The 22,710-nt window shown below is 33.9% G+C and overlaps 1 protein-coding gene across 1 annotated transcript in view; it reads right to left on the bottom strand.

Annotated features, from left to right (window-relative positions):
- LOC110106567 (probable beta-1,3-galactosyltransferase 8) overlaps window positions 1-15,600 on the bottom strand; it is a 56,912-nt gene extending 41,312 nt beyond the window's left edge. The window contains exons 1-6 of the mRNA XM_028700821.1: window positions 15,343-15,600; window positions 14,809-14,873; window positions 14,546-14,727; window positions 13,558-13,815; window positions 13,355-13,442; window positions 12,442-12,567 (exon numbers count right to left, since the gene is read on the bottom strand). Of these exons, the coding sequence (XP_028556654.1) occupies window positions 12,442-12,567; window positions 13,355-13,442; window positions 13,558-13,815; window positions 14,546-14,727; window positions 14,809-14,873; window positions 15,343-15,600 (977 nt within the window). The remainder of the gene's footprint in view (window positions 1-12,441; window positions 12,568-13,354; window positions 13,443-13,557; window positions 13,816-14,545; window positions 14,728-14,808; window positions 14,874-15,342) is intronic.
- Window positions 15,601-22,710: the final 7,110 nt, after the last annotated feature.

Genomic DNA, 22,710 nt, shown 5'->3' on the forward strand with positions numbered 1-22,710 from the left:
GCATGATGTATTAGATTTGCTTTAGGTCTTTCCTTTCTAACTCTCCTAATAAAAACCATTAATAGATCCTCAAGACTCTATGCAACCCAAACCATCATATATGAGGGAATTGGAAGATTAGAATTTATGAGCCTTAAAGAATCTATAAGTTAGTTGGCTTTTAACACTTTGAAGTCCACTTAGTTTTAAATGATTCTTAAAATTAAATAATCAACTTTAATATTTTTAAAATATAAATAATAAAAACACCAAATTCATAAGGACTAAACTTAAATTAAAATAATCCCTCTCTGACTTCAATAAACATACATTTCTAAAATGAGTAACATAAACTCTCAACCCAGAGACAATTCGTACTTCCTCAGTGCTATATTAGGGGAACCATTTTCAGTCTAGGCTAGGCTGATGGTGATTTGGTTTGCTTCGTGTGCCTGACTCACACTGTCGCATCTTCGCTTCAGTTCTTTAATCCGTTACATTACGTCAGGCTGTTTTAATACTCTGAATGTCATACACATTTACATGTTCTATTTGGTGCTCCCTATCCTTTAGTGCAAATTTCACATTATCAGTATTAGATGGCATTACGCCGCTCGCTCTCTATCTGAACATCCTACATGTGCAGACCAACTCAACTTCTTGTTACACACACTCTGCTACATCCTATTTACAGTAAATCTATAGATTATGATACCACACCCAAATTTACCTAGATCTTCAATTTAATGTAAAGAGTCATTCTAAATTATCATGCATATAGATACTGAGTAACAACAATTCACCTCTATATCTAACATAGAACATCTTGGACGCCAAGACAAGCTAACATAATTCACCTTTTAAGTCTCAGTGTCGAAAGAGTCAATATTTCTCTCACCTGTCTATGAGGTATACCCATTCTACAATTTGCATATTATACTATACATCTTATCTTATTCTCTCTTACGTATGACTAATAGGTACCACCACAACACACCACTACATCAGCAACTAACTAGCAATTTATCTTTCTATATAATAAGTGAGTGAGGTACCTCCTAGCCCTAAAGTATCAAATATAATACCAGTGAACTATACCTAACCTACATCGATTTCTATGGAGAATTGATCTTATAGAACCCTATCACGCTACATTATCGTGCACTATTCAACAGTAATATAACATACTCATACTCCGATCAATTCATCATTACTTAAATCTTCTTCCAATAATAATATATGTTGTGATGGTGGAGAGAGCTGCCACCACTCTCTGGACGCGTGCCGCAGATCGAGCTGCGTGGTGTCTATCGTGGTGGACAACAAATCGGAACATAGTAGAGAGCTTAACACAAACTTTATTCTTCAACCACAATCTCGTCGACTTTAGTATTTGTGCATTTCATTTTATATGGCGTGTAGATTACATTAGAGGGTTAGCTTTTTTCAAGGTTTCTTTTGTGTGCATTGTTCTGGACTTTCTAGGAACATTTATGCTAGTTTTAGGATTATATGACAGGGGATCATACACACATATAACACCTTTATCCAATCATGCATACAATACATCATATTACTTCTTAAAAACATACACTACCCTAGCACATAAGCCAAGACAAGCCAGTGACATCCCATTATGTTTGGGGCCAAGTCTATTATTTTATGTTTGTATGGGGCCATTATTACTATAGGATTTTCTTAGAAATTTTTTGGGACATTTAGGAAATTTTAAGAAAATTTGGACTTAGCTAAAAATAAAATGTAGGTTTAGGGTTCTTTAAGTTTAGAGTGTATTTTGTATCAAGTTTGCAATAGCTAGCGTGCACTTCTAAAACCTTGATTCATCTTGATGAATCCTCATTTTATAATCTAAATTAGATCCTTTATTATAGTGATAATTAATAGCCATATTATCTATATACATTAGATCATATTTTCATGATTTTAATTCCAAAACTTTCCAAGGTCCGCCTCAGGTATACCAAGTTGAAAGGAGATGTTGTGTGCTTATGGTGGTTAGGTGGCAATGCACTCCAGGCGAGCTAAGTTCCATATGCATTTGCCCCCTTTGAACTTCCTTATGGGAGATTATCTCGTTCTTCCAAATAAATATTTTATTAAATTTTAGAAGTATTTTCAAAATAATTGATTGGAATTTTTCAAATATTGAATCAAATATTGAAAAAAAAATTCAAATCTAAAATAAAATTAATCTCCTCATTAACCAACAATTTTCTATCACGAAGATATAATTTATTGTAGGGGCTTATCTCTCTAAGAAACTAAGAACCCAGATAAATAAAACCTTGCTTTAGTTTACTAAAATAGGGCGAAGAATATCTATGGATAAGACCTATCAAACTAATACCTTTCTTGGATGAAATACTTTTTAAGGCGCTTTAAGTTGCCCTTTTAGTATCATTGTCTTGTGTCATTGGAAATATTTGCAGAGAGAGAAATATAAAGTTTAACATCCAGCTTTATTCAAAGATCCAACACAAAATAGATAAAAGAAGAGGGTGTACCATTCAATTAGAAACACCATAGTTTTTACTTAGAAACCCTAGAAAAGGGGGGAAAACCACATGCCCTTGGGCCTAGTTGAATGAATCCACTAATTGTTTGTAGTTGATTACAAATAAGATCCTTTCCTTAGGAAATGAAATTCTTAGCTGATTGTAGGGAAAATATATATCAAAATTTTTAAATTATTTATTTATTTATAAAATGCATTATATTGTGGGAGTTGGAAGAAATTGTGTTTGATATGTTTGTTTTGCGTCGGCAAGGACCATATTAGCGCAACAATATAGGGTTGGAAGGAAGGTAGCAAATTACGATGGTCAAAAGAATAATAGTTATTAGCGTCAAAGCGTCAAAAAAATCGTTAGTCGGCTTGACAGTGGTCGAAGAGATTGTAGTCGGCATGAGATAGTTGTTAGGAAGGACTTAGTCTATCGGTGACGAAGGTTAGAAGAGACAAGTAGGTTGGCAATGTTGGTTTGGAAGGGCATTTTTGTAGGAGAAAGAGGTTGGGAGGACCATAATGGGTTTGGCGGATTTTGGAAATTGTAGTCAGAAGGTGATGGGAGGTAGAAAAGGCCTTAGTCTACTGTCGTAGATTAGAAGGACTATTGTCTATAGGTACGGAGGTCAGAATGATAGTAGATGTGGCAACGGAGGTTGGAAGGACCGTAGTCAGGCGATGGAGGCCCGAAAAGGATTGTAGGTTGATGATGTTTAGTCAAAGAGTTCATAGTGGTGTTCGATTGATGGCTAGGAGAGGAAGTCTGCGTAATGTTCGACAATATTTGATGGCCAGTCGAAAGTCCAACAAAAGTTGTACGAAGGCCAGTAAATAGGTGGAAGTCAATTAGTGGTTTGAGAAGAACTCTGGCATTTGGTCGACGAATGGCATAAGTTTCGGCAGTTGGTCAACAAGAACTCAAGGGTGATCGAGGAAAACTCCGACGGTGGTCGGCGAAAAGTAAAGTTTAAAAATTCTAACTCTTTCTTTCCCTCTTTTTTCTACTTCTTTCCTTTCACCCTCTCATGAGAAGAATGGGAGCTATTTATAGTATTTTTGAGAGTGGAACATGACATTGTACCAATATAGAGAGGATCAAGGTCAAGATGGGAGTGGTTTTAATGGATGGCTTGATATTTAATCCCTTCGATCATGGGCCATTTATTGATTAATTTAATGTCTTAATGAATCAGAATTTGACAATCTTAGGCTTGTTGGATTCAGCTCATTGAGCCTACTTGAATTTACTATAATGTCATGTCATGTTTAAAATTTCTTTTGGTAGTTCGAAATTATAGCTTTGAACCCTCCAAATATGCTTTGAACCCTTTATTTGGGTTCATTTGGGCTTGGATTTTACTGATTTTGGTGTCATTTGGGTTTGTCTATAATTTCAGTTCAGCTATAAGTTGTTAATTAGAAGTTTGGATGTTCTCCAGATTTAATTTTGAAACCTTTCAACTTGATTTTTCCTCGAGATTCATGCCCGTATCAAGATAATTTTATTATGATATATCAGTTGCCCTGGAGTTATCAAAGGCGAAAAGCTTCCTAATAGTAAAAATAGTTTGTGGTGGAATCCTAATGGTGCAAGAAAAAATTAAAAAATAAGAAGCTTTGTTTATAAAAAATTGGTTAATTTTAAAAATTCTTGATAATTGAGAAATATATAAAGTGGCTCGTAAGGATGCTAAGAACAATATGCCCGATGCAAAGGCCATTTAGCTGTTTAGTGAATTTATATAATAGATTAATACTTGAAGAGGGAGAAAGATATATGTATAAGTAGCCAATCAAAGAGATAGGAGTAGTAAGGATTTAGTTCAAGTGAAGTGTATTAATCTATGAAGATAAAAAATACTTTTCTTAGAAGATTGAAATTCCAACCCAAAAAGATGGATGAGATATTTTGGCTTAAAACTTTTTAATGATGATTTGTTGAAAATAGATTGACTATAGTGACCTTAGCACCCTAAATGAAAATAAAGATTTTATGTTTTTATCGCGTATAGTAAAATTGAAGTTAGAGAGGCTTTAAAGAAAATGAAGGTGGAAAAGCTGTTGTACCTGATGATATTCCAATAGAGGTGTGGAAATGCTTAGGAGATTTGAAGGAATTTTCATGGCTTACTAAAAAACTTTTTAATACTATTTTGAAACTAAGAAGATGCCAGATGAGTGAAGAAGAGTGTGCTTAATTCCTATTTTTTAAGAATAAAGGTGATTTCAAAAGATTGTGTGAATTATAGAGGTATTAAGTTAATTTGTCATACTTTAAAAACCTATGGACGAGTTATGAGCATAGGTTGCGGCTGATTACTTAATTTTTCTCAAAAATTCAATTTGGATCATGCCGGGTAGGTCGGACTTATGGAAAGCCAATACATTTATTAAGATGTTTTGATGAGAAATATAGAGAAAATAAGGAGGATCGTACATATGATATTTATTGATTTAGAAAAAAGCATATGATAAAGTTCCAAGAGAAGCTGCTATGGAGAGTTCTTGAAAATAAAGACGTTCAATAATGCCGGATTATATTCAAATCATTAAAAGATATGTATGCAGGAGCTATTACTTCTGCTTTCAAACACAAGGTGGATTGACCAAGTATTTCCTATTTCGGTTGGGTTACATCAAGGACAGCCTTAAGCCCATATCTTTTTTGCTTTTATTCATGGATGTTCTCACTAGACATTTGCAAGAAGATGTTACTTGGTGTATGCTTTTGCTGATGATATTCTTCTTGTGGATTAAGACTAGAGAGGGATTGAGATAAACTTGAAATTTATGGAGGTCAGCCTTAAGTCTAAAGGTTTTCCGCTTGAGTAGATCAAAACGAATATATGGAGTGTAATTTTAGTAGTAATAGAACCTAGTGCAGGGATTTGTGACTATTGGGCGTTCAAGTCATTTAATAATAGTACACGTTTTAGATATCTTGGATCTATTGTTCAGAGTGATGGTGAAATAGATAGGGATATTATCAGCAGGAATTCAAGTTGGATGGTTGAAGTGGAGGAATGCATCGGGCTTTGTTATGTATAAAATATACCCCTCAAACTTAAGCGGAAAAAATTCTATAAGATGTAGTGAGGCCTGCAATGGCTTTATGGTGCGAATGTTGGCCTTTAAAAGAGAAGCATAATACTAAGTTAAGTGTGGCAGAGATGAGGATGCTCAAGGTGGATGAGTGCTTTACCCTTTAGAGATAGGTACGAAAATGAAGTTCATAATACGTGAAAAGGGTTTGAGTAGCTCCCAGTAGAAGATAAGATTAGAGAAAGTCGCCTAGATTTGTTGGTCACATAAAACGGCAGCCTTGTGATGACCCGGGTTAGAGAGTAGAAGGTATTAGATTTGACTTATTGTTAAGAAAGGTAGGGTAGACTAAAAAGACTTGGTCTAGAAAATGATAGGAATGACCTTTCATTATTAGATTTAAACGAGAATTTGATTTTAATAGGACACAATGGAGGAAAAGGAATCATGTAGCCGACCCCAGTAGTGGGATAAAGGCTTGTTTGTTGTTGTTGTTGTTGTTGTATATCAGTTGCCCCCTATTTTTATATATTGAAGCTTGAGAGGCTGGAAAATATATATTTGCTTACCTTTCTGAGTTGTTTTGTGATTTGATAATTTTTACTTTATGAGACTTGAATTTCTCCGAATGTCAAACCTATAATAAATCAGGACTATTGCGCCTCATATTGCTCAAACAGGTGAATCATCATACTTTCTGTTGAATAATTTGGATATATATGAAAATAAATTAAATAAGATGCATATCAACATTGCGGCTTCAATAAAATTAAGTATATTAATTAGATCAAAGAAGTTGCGGCTTAAAAGGCAATAATATCTCCATAAAAGATTGGTATTTCTTTTGATTCAGGGTGATATTAAAAAGAAATATATCAACTTAATTTAATAAATATATATCAAATTATATGTGTTTCATATTTGGCTTTGGATTGCAAAATATTATATGTCAAAAAGTGACACTAATTTGTCTCTCAGTAATTTGTTGTGAAACATTTAGGCTTTTAGAAGAGAAAGTTTTATTTTTTAAAATTTTTTTGTTGCCTCTTTTTCTATATCCGACCGATGATGGCAAGCTAAGAATGCCAGCCCTCTTTGGTGGTGCGTGGCTACAAAATACGTTTGACTAAATGGGAGAAGGCTCGGGTCGTTCAACGGAGATCTTTTTAGTGGAGTTTCATCTGGATACGTCCGTCGTTTGGAGATCGTAACAGAGGTTGTAAAAATGAAGGCCTTAGTTATCAATTGATGATCCTTCTTCAATGGTTAAAAGATTTTCTAGTAGTTGGGAAGGTAAAGGAGTGGTTTCAGAGGTTAAGATTCAATTAAGCCATAAGTTTTTTTTATTCCCGAAGGGCAATAAAGAAGTTGTTTTTTGGAGGTTCGAATACTGGAGCCATCTTCCTCTTCAGGGATTGAAGATTTTTGTTAACAGATTCAGGAATTACAACTCTTAATGTTTATTTCTAATGCCAAGGTTGGAGTGGTAATTTGTCTGATCCTGTATCCAAGGAGCTGGTGGGGTTTTGGGTGGAGAGAGTAAGCATAATGCTATGTTTAGAGATCTAGAGGTGCTTAATTCTAATCCCAAGAATGTGATGGTTAGATTGTGTTTCTGATATAAATTTTGGTGTGGAAATGTGAGTTGGGTAACTTGAATCTATGTAATCACAAAATTTCAATTCGGTGTCTCCTTCCAAGAACTTCAATGTTCAAGAGGAGTTGCCCTAAAAACTTGGTAAAAGATCTAAATATCAGAGTTACAAACACTGATTTTTAATTCAATCACTATAGATGATGGGTTGCAAATGAAAATTATATAACCCAGAATGAAATTGGAGAAACCAAGAAGCTATAAAAGTGTTGTGGTGGTGAAAGTTTTTGGAGAAAATATTCCTTTATCCATTGATTTAGAATACCACATCTCTCCTTGCAATGTTTTGATGAAATCAATATGAGTAGGATTGCTTTAAAAGTGGGCTACCAATATGATTGAATGGTAATATGTTTAAAGTTGGGGAGGCAGGAAATTTTGCAAGAGTTTGCATTTTCAAATAAGCTTGATACAAAATTACCTTTGGTTGTTTTGGTGCGAAGTTCTTCTAGAAAATTTTTCCAAAAAAATTGAATATAAATGTTATTTGAAAATTTTGTTTTAATTCGTGGTAAAATCTGGTTATTTTTAAAACTCTTATTCAAAGCGTGGTAAAATAAAGGTGAAGGAGCCCGAGGGAAACTGGTAACTCTGTTTGGAGGCTTGGAGAAGGCTGTTTTTGCCATCTCTTAGTGCAATGGAAGCTAACACAACTTTCAGGTATCTCTTTTTTTTGTTCAACAATGTGGCTACTGATGGGAAGGAGTGTGGGTGGAGATTTGGATTACTAATTATGATCCTTGATCCCATGTTGACTATGAAGGAAATATTTAAAAATTCTTGGAAGAGGAAGGAGGCTCAGTATGCATTCATGTCAAATACTTTTAAATGACTCATGGATCAAAAAGAGATTAAAGTTGCTGGAATTATGCACATATGGTAAGGTAAATCTTCAGTTCTAAATTGGAGCTATTAGGAAGAAGTGATGTGGTTGAACCTCTTAGTAAGATTTGGCGTTAGATTCTTAGAATGTCCTGTGGTTGTTTTAGTCCTAATTGATGTGAAGATTTCATTAACTAAAATTCTCATATTACTAGATGGTTTCAATTGCATAATGTGATGATATTCATACTAATATTAATCCGTTTAATGTGTTGAATGGGGTGGTTTGATTAGGAGGAGGATTTGGTGGAAGATGGTGCTTGAACGAGTGAACTAGATAATTCTATAAGCCTAGGGAGGTGAAGGGGGACGAATTTTCTAATTCTTTCAAGACCCGATTTTTTAGGGTTGTGGTTCTTACTGTGTGAAGGAATATTCTAAGGAATGGAAAGATTAGGCCCGGTTATATGATTCCTAAGAATAGATTATGATGGGAGTGGAAAGGCAAAGGCGTATAGGGATCCCCTTGTATCATTAATGTCTTATATTACTTTTGGAATTGTAGAGGAGCTATGAGAAAGAATAACTTTCTCTATTATTAAAGGAATTGCTAATGAAGGAGTGATGTTTTTTGTAGGGGAGACAGTATCTTTGGTTGATAGAAATTGAAGTTAAAGTCTTATTTTTGCTATATGAGTGGGAATTTCTTTTTATGTTTCCCGCCGAAGGGCTTTAGCTGGATTATTATTCTTTATAAAGCTAGTTTGTTTCCTTTTGGTCTTGGAATCTTTTCAATCTCAAATTTTTATTGGTGATTTAAATGGTTTTGAATAAAAGGTGTGTGGTTAATTTCTTCGATTTATGGAATAAGGAGGGTATAAGAAAGGGAGTTGTAGAGTAGAATAGAGTTTTTTTTCTTCATAAGATAAGCCTGTTATTGTTAGAGGAGATTTAAATTGTGTTCTACTAAGGATGATAGAGGCAGGAAAGGTTTCTCTTTTTTTGCAAATACCCAAGGAGATGAAGGGTTTTATTGGGGATAAATGATTATCATGAATTGGGCTTTATTAGGCTGAAGTTCACTGGTGTAACAAAAAGAATGAGGAAGCTTAAATTTTTTAAAGGCTAGCAAGCGCGTGTCTGTTTAAATTCAATAGCTCTGAATTATTCCACTTGTTTGCGTGGTTCATCATCTTTTCAAGGTAGCTCTGATCATTGCATGTTGGTTCTAACATTGTGAAATCTAAATGATACCTTCCAAAGAAAAGTTGTTAGATTTTAAAGCATGTGTAGGGCTTTCTTATCAAGGCCTTCTTCTACTGTGGTGGCTAAATCTTTTGCTTGAAAAAGGCGGTTTGGAGTCATGCTATATTCTTAATACAAAATTCAAAAGAGATCATTGAAGGCTCTATTTTATTAAGAGTAGATCAAAAGCTCAAAGATTTCATAATATTGAAGAAAACCTTTAAAAAGAGAAATTCTAGAGTTGCAACTGGAGGGAATCTTAAAATTCAAGAGGACTTTTTACTAATAAAATACCTCATGTGAGCGGCCAAGGTGAATGAGCTTAAATAGTACTATGGCACACTTGGAACACATGGGAGGCAATGAGCCAAGGTAAGTGGCTGCAAAATGGAGATTTCCAACTCAAAAATAATTTTCATCTTTTTGGCGAATGCAAGAAAGAAATGGGAATTTGATTCCATAAAATCAAAATGAAAATGGTTTTGGTTGTCGAAGATCAAGATGGTATTATGAGCTTTTCTTTTAAATTCTTCAAAACAAGTGGAATGTTAAGGGACAGTTTGATGGAATGGTGGCCTGCTCCTCTGCAGTTGTTGGAGGAATCAGATAGGTGTTGTTTGAACCAAAAATCTAAGGAGAAGTCTTGGTGTGCTGAAGGCATCAAATCCCAATAAAATCCTCCAGGGTTAATGATTGGTATTAACTATTCTTCTATTTAAAGTGTATTAGATATTATTAAAGAAGAGTTTGGGAATGTATTCAAAATTTTTACTTATGCGGACGATGAATGTTTGATGAAGGATACTTTAATTTGTGCTTTTTCCTAAGGTCAATAATCCGATTGTTCCATCAAATTTCAGCCTTTATCTTTGTAAGACTATTTATAAGATTGTTGTTATTATTCTTCTAAATAGATTTTAAAGTTGTCTTCCAAGTTTGATTTCAGATGAGCAAGGCAGCTTTTTGTTGTAAAGGGCATTCCTTACCAATCATGTTTAGATAGCTCAGAAGGTGCTTTCATAAGTTCATATTTTATAAGTCAACTAAAGGGCTGGTGGCTTTCAAAAATTTAATGGAACATGCAATATGAATGTATGGGGTATCCGACTTTAAAACCAAGTTTTGTGCTATTTTGTTTTTCCTTCCTAAATTCTGAGGTTTATTATTGGAATGTGTGAAGATTAAGATATTTCTATCTTGGTGAATGGGATTTCTTCTAATTGATAAGCAAGAAGTGGTTTTAGCAAGGTTTTCCCTTGTCCCCTTCTTGTTCCTTTATGTTCTCAATTATTTATCGAATGAGTTTTATTCATAGAAGAAGTAATATGGGGTATTTAGATTTCTCTAAATGGCCTGAGAATTTCTCAACTTTATATTGCTGATGATATTCTTATTTTCTCGGAAGCAAAATGTAAAGATGGTAAAGGAAATAAAGCTGTATTGTTTGGGAATATTTTGTATGTGGCATTGGCCAAAGGTATTTAATCTCATAAGTATTCTATCTTTTGTTTGGTAAATATGTTAGAAAGAAATAAGAAGAAAGTAATCTCTTCTTTTATGGGCTTTAAAATGGTTGGAGAGAAATGAATTATTTAGGAGTTGAAAGACTGCTTTGAGGAGATAGTGGCTGCCGGATTTTTGGAACATTCCCATTAATAAAATCTTGGGTAAATTCAATATGGGTAGCAGATTAATCTCCCGCGGGAGAATTATTCTTATAAATCCAGTGGTGCTTCTCTTTTCAATTTTATCTACACATTCTCTAGTTCCATGTGGTGTTTTGAAGGAGTTAGAATTTATGCAGGAATATATTTTGGTATACCAGCAAGATGGCTGAATGGGCTTCATTATGTATCTGGGATGGTATTATGCTTGCCAAAAGAGGTTGTGCGTGGACGTAGGATGGCATTTCTTGTGCAAGGCCAAAGTGGGTCCTTTACGTGCTAAATTGGTATGGATGACCTTTCACTTAATCTTGAAGTTACTTTTTTTCAAAAAAAATTTATAGTCAAATATGTCTTGCGCCAGTTTGTGGCGGGGTGTTAAAGAAGATTGTTCTACTTCTTGGAAGAATTATCTCAGTTGGGCTAAAAGCTTTGGCTCTTTATTGTGAGATGGAGAATTGCTATGGCACAGTTCTTAGCTTTAGGATGTTAGAGACATTTTAGTTGCAGGATACCAGGCTGAATGAATGGCCAACATATGTAGCAGGTTTGAGGATAATGATCTCTTCAGACAAAGTTATTGATCATTTGAATGTCTTTAATATATCAGAATTTAGCGATATGGGCTTGTTGGATTCTGCTCGTCGAGTCGCCTGATTTGATTATAAGCATGTCATGTTTAGAATTGTTTATGGTAGTTCGAATTTATGCTTTTGAACCCTTGATTTGGGCTATTATTTTTTTGGCATGGATTTCACTTTATTTTGTGTCGTTGGGTTTATCTTCTGAGACGTTAGTTTGACTGTAAGTTTTTTGTTAAAATTATAGTTGGATTGGTCTCAGAATTTTAATTTTAGAAGCATTTTCAACTCGATTTTTTGCCTCGAGATTCGTGCACCCATCCAAGGATTACTTATATATTATATATATATATATTATATATATATATATAATATTATATATATATATATCAATTGTAAAGCAATATCAAGAGATCGGGCATGTGGTTTGATGGTTGATGGAAGTCATTCCTCCTGATCTCACCCAGGTTCAAATCACCTAATTTGCCTAATCATCTAGAGGCAATAATAGGTCTTTGCGCTTTCTTGAAGACATGCATTTTAAGGATAATTCACGTATATATATATATTGTCTTGAGGAAACGGTCATTTATTGGAGTAATGGAGCTTTATACATCCAGTTTGAGTAGTTGGTATACTCAATCATATTGCAATATATTGATGTTTTTTCAAATATTAGAGAGGAAAAGAAAAATCTTGGAACTCATTTCATACTACCCCAACTTCTTAAAAATGTTAAGGCCCACGGTGTTTTTTGTTCATCGATTTTTCAAAGAAAAAAAATTTCTGAGTCCCGATTATTTACTTCGTTATTTTTATGTAGGATATTAAAAAAAGATTGTCTTAGTCGATCCTAAACATTGGTTCTCCCAAACCCCACTCTATTAAAAATATATATAAAAAAAATAGTAATGTTAAAATCCTTACGCATTTATAGAGATATATGCTGCCAGATCCTTTGAGATGGCATATATTTGACCCGTGGCATGCCTGAAATATTTATTGCCTTCTTCTCCAAATTTCCAGAATTCTGGTTCATGATATTTCACCCCCCTGCAAAAGTAAAAGTAAAAGAATTCAAAATTCTCGAAAACGTTCTTCAATGGAAAACAAATAACATAACATATACAAACAATATATATATACATATATAACAAAGTTCCCTCCACATTATGGGTGTCAATTTGAGTCAACGGGTCGGGTTCGGGTCCAACCCGAATTGACCGGGCTTAAACGGGTTAACCCGAACCCGGCCCATTTTGGCAAACAAGTCAAGTTTGTCCACCCGAACCTGACCCGTTGGGTTATCAGGTTGACCTAACCTGACCCGCGAACCCGAGTGCCATGGGCTGAGTTCGAACGCGAGTCTGTGTCTGACGCGAGTTCGCTATTGTGAGCGTGAGTGCGGGGAAAATGCCAAGGCGGGCAGCAACGCAACTTCGAGCCCTGTGCGGGGAAGACGCCATGGCGGCACTGCAGCCGGTGCAGGACCACAGGGACGGCGTGAGTTCGACCCTACGAGACGATGGCAATGGAAGCGAGTCCGCTACTCTGTGTGCGAGTGCGACTGATTGACGCGGGACCGGTACGACGGCAGGCCGAAGCGACTGAGCGATGTGAGACACAAGTTGACCCGCGGGTTTTCGGGTCAACTTGAACCCAACCTGTTTTTCAAACAGGTCAGAAACCCGAACACGGACCCGACCTGTTTCGCAAACGGGTTGATCCAAACTCAAATTTTTTCGGATCGGATCCTGATCAGATTTCGGGTCGTGTCAAAAAATTGACACCCCTACTTCACGTAACATGCCAGAAATAAAGCATAAATGTTCGCACTTACTTCTGTGATAGAACGGGCCCAGACTTCATGCACCCGACATACACCCTCGGCTTGGTTTTGTATCGTGAAAGAGTTGTTCCCAGCATTCCTACAACACTTCTCAACTTTTTTAGTCTCAACTTTTCAACTTTTCTATATAGAATGGATATATGTGCATCAAAAGGAAACTAGATTTGAGAAGTACTTGAGAAAATGATCATCACCTAGATTTACATGCACGTCGTCATCAACCTTTACATAGAAATCTGCATCCCAGATAGAGACAGCCGTGGCGAAGAACACCCTCGTCTTCGTTGACAGCTCGTGATAACCTTCCACATGCTCAAGCCTTAAAAAATCCTTTGTTTCTGCTTCCTCCGCGTCGATAGCGCGATCCAGTACTCCCCCAGGTGTGGCACTGTGACCGATTACAAATCGGATTATTATACCTTTCTCCTTCTCCAATCTCCAGAGCTTAGAACCTAAATATAGCAATGGTAATGTTTAAGAAAGTTCTATTAACAACTTGTATTCGGCTCTTAGTACTTTTTATAATTAAAGGAGAGCTAGCTCATCTTGATTTGAGCTTAGCCATTGGTGCGTAATTCAGATTATTAGATGACATGTGACTTCATATTAGTTTGCCTGCATCACTTCTTTATTCACATGTAATAGTAAATTTGTATCTTTCAACGTGGAATAATATATGCCAAGAAAATTAGAATTATTCTTTGATGAGCTTAGCTCAACAAAAATTTTCATCTCGGTTTATATATATATATATATATATATATATATATATATATATATGATGACCAAAGTATTGAAAACGTAACAAACTATTTATATTGAGAATTACCATCCCAAAATGCAGCATCAACTATGCATCAAAAAAAAAAAAAAAAAAAAAAAACTATGCATATTATTGAATCTTATTTATAATATTAATTTGCTCTTTGATATTCGAGCAATTATAAATAAAAGTAACCAGACTTTAATTTTGAGAAAAGGAGAAATTTAATTCTTTTTCTTACTATGATGACTTTTCAATTATTTTATTTTCCATCTAATTGTCTAAATGACTGGGATACTGAACATAATAAAATCAAGATCTTGACAAAAACTTTAATAATAAAATTGCATATTTAAAAAAAATTGCATAACTAATTTAATAAAATTGCATATTTAAAAAAAATACATGTATGTGAGTACCTTTAGGCATCCAAGTCTCTCGAATCGAGTGGCGCCGCCTACTGCTGCTAAAGGCAGTGTTGATGCCGATGACGACGAAAGCCTTTTGGAGGCCTCTGCCGGAAGAAGGTGGCCCCCAATTTTTGCTAGTTCTAGCCACTGCAAGCTCCATTTCAAGTGAAGAAATTGACTTTTCCAATGACCTACGTACATATGTTGTAATTAAGAAATATAATATGCATTGTAATTATTTCATCAGAAGCAAGCTTGTATTGAAGTCTCACTGAATGGCTTTATGGGTCTTTGACACCTCTCCGATTATGTCCTTCGAAATCCCCTCTCCTAATCTCTATATCATAAATCAAATGTGGCCAAAATTAATATTATAATTTAATTTTGATTATTTTTGTCTGCAAATTAAGGCTTCGTTTATGATGACTTTCTTATGCTTTGTAAAGAAGCCTTCTAATACAAAAATTTTAATTTTTGACACTAAAAAATTGCTTTAAGAGCATCTCCAATGGAACGGCTGTTCTTCCGTCGCTCCAACCAAGCGGCAATTCTTACGTCATTTCATCATGGATGAACAGTGCGACGTCACAGTTCAATCTTTGCCATTTTTTGGTATCTATCGAACTTGTCGAAGAAACGAGCGAAAGAAAAGAACGACCGTTACGGGGCAAAATGGCGTTCGATTGGAGATGAATCACGGCAGTTTTTAGTTTCATGATATTTTAGAGTGAAAAATGAGACTTTTGATTGGAGATGTTTTAAGAAGTAGTAATAAAGTCATCCCATACGAAGCCTAACACACTTACTCTCTTATGCTGACACTCGATTGAGTTCTTAGATTCATATGTAGTTACAGTGGTGGAAGAGTTTGCAGCTATTCTGTTCTCCGGCGACGATGATGATGGGAGCACAGCGATTCGGCGGGTGAAGAGAAAGCCGAACATAAAGCAGAGAAAGCACAGCGCCGCCACCAGCCTATGAGGCAACAATCTCCCCCTTGATTTCTTCTCGGATGATAGGGATCTCTCCGCCATGGCCTTCATGAAGCCGCGCAGGAGTAGCATTACGATAAATTGAGGGATAATTCAGAAGTTGAGAAGGTGAGCTGCAAACTAAAAAACTGGATGATGAAATTTAAGGGAGTGCGCGAGAGCTTGAAGATGATATTACCATCACGTGTAGTTGTTGACTGGATGACGGGTAGTGCGCAAAAGGAAGAGTTAATGCTATTGCTAGAATTATAGATGAGCAGAAATTTCAGAACTTGGGATAGTTTGGGAGGTAGGAAGCTAAATGAAATGGCATGATTTGAGGCATGCAGATTATGAATCCTAAGGGCAGCACTAAAAGTATGAATACAACAACGTTCAGTTTAAAGGGTGATTTGTGTGTGCTCGGCTCATGTTTCGTGTGTGACAATGAGGTTATCAAATAAATCTAACATGGTCGTTTTCTACTTAAGAAGAAGTGCTTTTATGGGGGAAAGTTTTAAACTGAACCTAGTAATAATTTTTTTGGCCTTAAAAAAAAAAACAGGCACAGTCGCTCGTTAAACAGGTAACTTGCTGCTCACCATCAACAAAAAAATAACAATAATAAAGCAAAAGCTGACATGGCTTGTGACTTGCAGAGAGCAAGTAATTTGTGTGTGCTCGGCTCATGTTTCGTGTGTGACAATGAGGTTATCAAATAAATCTAACATGGTCGTTTTCTACTTAAGAAGAAGTGCTTTTATGGGGGAAAGTTTTAAACTGAACCTAGTAATAATTTTTTTGGCCTTAAAAAAAAAAAACAGGCACAGTCGCTGATTAAACAGGTAACTTGCTGCTCACCAGCAACAAAAAAATAACAATAATAAAGTAAAATCTGACATGGCTTGTGACTTGCAGAGAGCAAGTACCCGAGAGTCCCCGTGGCGACCTTCATTTATTTTTATCACTATTTACGAGCCTGTCTTTCTCCCTTTTTTTTTCTTCGTACGTTAGTCCCTTGATCCGTCGCAAATATATCCGAACTAAGGCAAACTCTTGCTCTTTTTTTTATATATTTTTTTAGTTAATATTAATTTGATTGAGTAGTATAGCTTAGATATGCAGCTGTTTTATGTTGAGGATTTTTTTCTACCTTTTTGAAAGGATTTTTGTGTTTGTTGAAGAATGCAAGTTTAGTAGTGTTGGTTTTGGGACTTTGTAGAGCAAATGTCTATGTAATAGCTATCTACATGTTAAAATATGAGAGATTAATTCATTATATGTATTGTTTTGAGAGGTGATTCTGATCCTAACATTTATCATATTTTTTAGACTTAAAAATTTGGCTGATAAGTAATAGTCTAAATTAATGGTGTCTTTTAAGGAAAATTTCTTTCTTTTTGGTAATTGTAAGTTGCCCAATTTATCTTTTATTTTTGTGCATAGATTTGTAGCATTAAAGATACTAGAAGTAAATGGATTTGGTAGAAAGTGGATTTTGTTTGTTGGTAATTTTTTTTAGTAATTTAATTAGAATTTTTAAGTAAAAAAAATGTGGAAGTTTTGGAAGTAGTTTTTGTAATCCTTTTAGATTCTTTATGTGAGATTTTTTTTTGTGTGTTAGTTATAAAGTTTTGATGGAAAATGTGAATTTTTTTGAGCAGTTAACCATAAAAATAATAAACTTAGAATTAAAAAAAAAAAAAAAGATTTTTCATAGATTTGCATCTTCTTGTGAAAGTCAATGTAGGAGACATCCATGTTAGTGTGATGGTCTTTAAATTATTTCATCATCAAATGATTTGAGTATTAAGATTTCACTTTGGTTTATTTGTTTGATGTTCCGGTTTTATAAAAAAATTTAATAATTTGATGGAATTTGTTACACATTTAGTAATTTTGAATCAAAACCAGAAGTACCCATTTTGTGTTAGGGTTAGAATTTTCATGAAGTCTTTTAATTAGTTATTAATATTTTATATCGTTTTGCTACTTCACTTATGAAGTGCCAAAGTTATTTAGAATATCTCTGTTAGACATATATGAATATTTGAGAGATGACTTTCTTTATTATTACATATTGTTAAGATTTGTTAGTGAAATGTAGCTGGTCAACTATGACTAGACTAGGAGATTCATTTATGACAATGTATGATAATGAATTATCTTTGGATGCTAAATTTGCATTGATTTATATTGGGGGAAGGAGTCATCCATACAAGCTCCAAGTGATGTGAAGTTAGAGTAGCTAAAGTTAGGGGTCCTGAAATCGTCGAAGTATGATACATCCTAGTATAGAGTGATGTTAGTTTATCATTTGCCGTATATCAATGAGTTTATTGCTTGGCATGTCTAGGAAGATGAGGTCTACGAAGTGGTGTTATCTCATGTTGCTAGAGAAATTTCTATAATGTATTTGGAGGTTGAAGAACTAACTACATTTACTAATAATAATGAGAATCTCACACCCATGTATATAAATTATTTTGTCGAGAGGAAAGGGTATATATTGTTTCAAGGCTCCCATCAATTGAAGAGCCCTCTTCGAAGTAAGTACCCAATTTGAATTTGAATTTAATGATATTTAGTTTTTTAGATATGTTACTTGTCCTTTACTAAACACAATTTTTTTTTTCATGTAGTGATTTGCAGAATTAATGCTTGCAGGATGCTCCAGGACCTTCGAGTCGACAATCCCTTGTTGATGACAAATATGAAACCAAAAGTAGTGAATAAAGTGACCAAGAATGTTATGCTGGTGATCAATTACTATATGATATAAATAAAGGAAACTTTATGTACCTGATGAGATACATAACATCATTCAAAATTCTTGTTATAGGACAGTTGGCACTGAAGAAGGCATGGTTACAAAAAAAAAATGAATTTGTTGAAACATGTCTGATAACTTGTAAACGAGATAAGGAAATAATCTTTGATGATGGCAATATTAACAACAAGTAGAAGACGAATTTTCAATCCCAACAGAGTTGATGGATATGATATTGTGTTTCACAAGAAAATCTAACCTACAGTTTACATAATAAGAATGATCAATTAAAAATAATGTTATGTTTGTTATGGTTATATTAAATAAGTAGAAATTTATAGTGGCATGTGCTTAGTATGAAGGGTTAGGCACTCCACTTATGGCATTTGCATGCTGGTTTGAGAAAATGTTTAGGAGGTATATGGCAAATTCATTTGTGAAAAATCAACATATGTGCACAAGTCTCATTCTTGTGTCTGGCCACCATCAATGTAATTCTTAGTTTATAATTTACTTCATTTTATATACTATTAGAAAATAGATCGACCCAAAGCCAAGTGAGATTATTGGTTGAATTAATTCTATGTTTAATATCAAAGTTTCATACATGAAAGCTTGGGATGTGAGATGTAATGTTGTTTTGGCTATATTTGGTAGCATGGAGGACTCCTTTCAAGCTGTGAATCTATTTATGGAATTTATTGCATCAGTAACACTTAAGATAGTGTACAAGATATAGTCTATTGAGATACATAGATTTCAAAGAATGTTTAAATCTTTTGGCACTTCTATAAGTTGGTGGAGGTTCTCTAGACCTATTCTTAGCCTTGGTGGGACATTCCTTCTAGGTAAATATTTAGAGGCCCTCTGAAGATTATCTAACTTATCCAATATAGCTAGACAAACCTTCTTGTTTCAGTCCAGAGTTTGTTCCATTATCCTTGGATGTACCTTACATTATATAGACTTATGCAAGTGTCGAGGAGCATCATAACTTATGTACTAAATAACTATGGCCACCACAAAATTTTGTACCTGATAGTGATGTCTTGCCCTACCAAAGGAGGTAGTAGTTCTGGTTAAGTTCTCAAGAATTTTATTATACGTTTCTTATCTTTTTTATTATACTATTTCAAAATATACTATGTAGTATTTATTCTTCAATGCTATGATTTTCTTCCTATTAGATTAAAGATTATTTAATGAAACCACATTCATTATAATTTTTTAAGGATAAATTTGAAAATTTATTTTCATATGAACTACTAAAGAAAAGCTATAAAGTACTATAACTTGTATTATCTAATGCTTACTTTTCTTGTGCAACGCTATTCATTCTATTCAAATGTGCTATTTGAATTAAATAACATTAAATGCTATATTTATAACATTATAAAAAATCCTTAAGAATATATGTAGAACACACTAATAAAATATGTAGATGAAGCAAGAAAATTCAACATTTAATTTCCCCTTCCAATCTAAATGCAACCTCAAAATTCAAACTAAAGAAAATGCCTACAACACTACTCCTCATTTAATAATTTATGTATACGTGTTTGGAGTTGAGTTTGCATTGGACAATAAACAAAGTACAACACAAACTTGTACTATAAATATTGCCAATCCGTTTGATTTAAAAATTCTCTCCTCTTACTTTCGAGCAATAAATTCTTCGTCTGTAATTTCTTATCGAAATCTAGAATAAATTCTTCCTTGGCCGAATCCCAAGGATGATAAAGAATTAGATGTTCATCATCAACCAATTTTCATTCAAAGAGAAATGATATGCCACCTTTCCTTATGCATTACACCTCATGAAATCCACTCGAGACACTTGTGTCACTGCACTCAAAAAATGAAATAACACTGCAGCGCTGAAGGGCTTCCTCCACTGCAGCACTTGCTGACATATATGGACTCTTTGTTTAATGAATTGATGCATTGCTTCCCATGAAGACCATGGACTGAATAGTTACAGTTGTAGCACCGTGGAACTGCTGATGGTTGAGAGCTTTGGAATCCACATGACACTTTCCTTGGCTTGGAAGCATTAAAATTTTGCACCGTGATGCTGTGTAGATAGAGACTGGGATTTAAAACGCTACCCCTCTAAAATTGCCACACTATTAAACAAAGACTGGGCACTGCCATGTCCTTGATTGGGTGCTTTAATGGTGTAAATGGTGGTGCTATGGTGGTATTGTGTCTGACAACACGGTGTTGTACCATTCTTTGAAAATTTATCATTTATTTTTTAATAATCCTAAAGAACTACATTCCAAAACCTAATTTTGACTATTTAATTTTCCCTCCATATTGAAGTAAATTATGATTTGAAAGGAAAATGTTAGATATTTAAAATTATCCCATAGAAAAAATTGCTTAATGACTCAGAAGACAATACTTTTCCTTGAACTTGTAGGATAACTTGTCCATAAAGATTAATATGTTCCACTTTCGAACTCAACAAGGAGCTCACCCTTAAATAAATGAGAATTGACAAAATTGTAAAATGTGTATGTATTTTCTTTTTCCTTGAGTCATTGTATATTTAGGTGTATATTGTTAATGGAATTAAGCACAAACTCATGTGTGGGGATCAAAATTCTCCTTTTGACTTATCTGGTAAATTATAGTATTGGATCTTGATCGTACTAAATGATTAGTTATTATACAAATTAAATAAGTTCTTAAAAAAGTTAATAGAATTAAATATTTTAAACATAACTATATTGTATGGTCTTAATATTTTAGAAAAATCAACTATTTTGATAAAATCCACCCATAATTATGGAATTTCAAAAATAAGCAAATTTGAATTTTTAAAATTAAAATAATCTTAGTATATGAACTTGTTCGTACTATTCAAATATTTTGGCAATTTTTGACAAAGAATTAAGCAACAAAATCAAGGTCAAATCATTGTTAAATTCCTTTCAATTCAACGGAAATCATGCAGTACAAATGAACATATCATTTTTCAGATGAACCCTTATTTCTCCATGATGATCCTTAAGCTGATTTGACTGATCATAATGTACAATCCATATCATACAATCTAATTATAGAATGAACCAATAAAAAAATTAGAACCATTATTCATATTGTACAATTAGAACATTAAAATTTTAAAAATAGGGTTATTTTTAAATAAAAAAGTTTAGTTCTTTTAACCTAAGTCTATGTGAAGAAAGAAACTAATTAGACATTTTTGTTAAGAGGGGTCCATGGAGAAGGGAGGTTGTTCTCATTCTTTGTGAGAGCTTATATTAATATATTGGGAAGAAAGGGTGAGGTTGAGGGAAGGTTCCTGGGGGTGTTCAAGGGATTTGTGAAGATATCACACAGTTTTTTTTCATCAACCTACTCCTTTGTCCTCAAGTGTTTTTGTTGGGAGATCTTAGAGAGGAGCTCTAGAGTGAGTCTTTTGGTGAAAGATTTATTACTAGTAGAGGTAGCTAGGTGAGTAGCATCTCTACCATTTTGACAAGAAAAAAGAGGGTAAAGACATCTCTGTCACAAAAATTAGAAAGAGGGAGGCATATCTATTATGCTGGGAAGATGGAGGAAGTTAATGCTTTTTGGGGAAGGAAGAGCTTGTGAATGTCATTATTCACTTGGGAACAGAGAAGGGCTTCTCCACCTGGCTTAGCGCGGAAGGGCTTTTTTTATAGTGAAATTCTAAAAAAGTATAATTTTGGGGAGTGGACATAGGTTAAGTTGATCGAATTGGTATAGAAATTTTTATTTGTAGTTCTTTATTTTTTTGCACTATTTATTACTTGCATTTTCATTACTTTGGTTTATATTTTCAGGAATTGTTGTGATTATAATTAAGAAAATCTATCAAAAAGGATTCTTCATATATTTTTATAAAAAAATATTTTTCTTTTATCTTTCCTTTAAAATATGTATCAAGTAATTTTCATTGCTCTTGAGAAAAAATTAAATTATTTATTTTTTGATACTTTACTAGTGCTTTTCAAAAGAACTTCCACTACAAACTATATTATTCTGCAATATAATTTTTTTAAAGTAAAATGGCACATAAAGAGGGGAAGGGGGGTGAATTTGTTATTAAAAAAATATCTTAAGAGCAACAAACTACTAAGCAACAAAAATTAATTAAGGATATCAATAATAAACTTATCAAAGCAAACTATACTAAGTTGTATATATTTTTTTTGTTGTATTTTTTATTAAATTTTTAGAGCAACAAAATTTCAAAAGATTGATTCAAAGTAAATGTTTAAATAAACATAAGAATGATTTCAAGAATAATATGATCATACCAATTATTAAAGTAAAGCATGTGAAAAATAAAATGGAATAAAATTAAAAAGAAAAGAAAACCACAATTTATAGTGGTTTGGTAGAACTCGATGTATGTCTACTGCCCAAAGGTCTTTCTTTTTAGGTATTCCACTAGC

Source organism: Dendrobium catenatum, unplaced genomic scaffold (genome assembly GCF_001605985.2).
Source record: "Dendrobium catenatum unplaced genomic scaffold, ASM160598v2 fragScaff_scaffold_1595, whole genome shotgun sequence".
NCBI lineage: Eukaryota > Viridiplantae > Streptophyta > Magnoliopsida > Asparagales > Orchidaceae > Dendrobium > Dendrobium catenatum.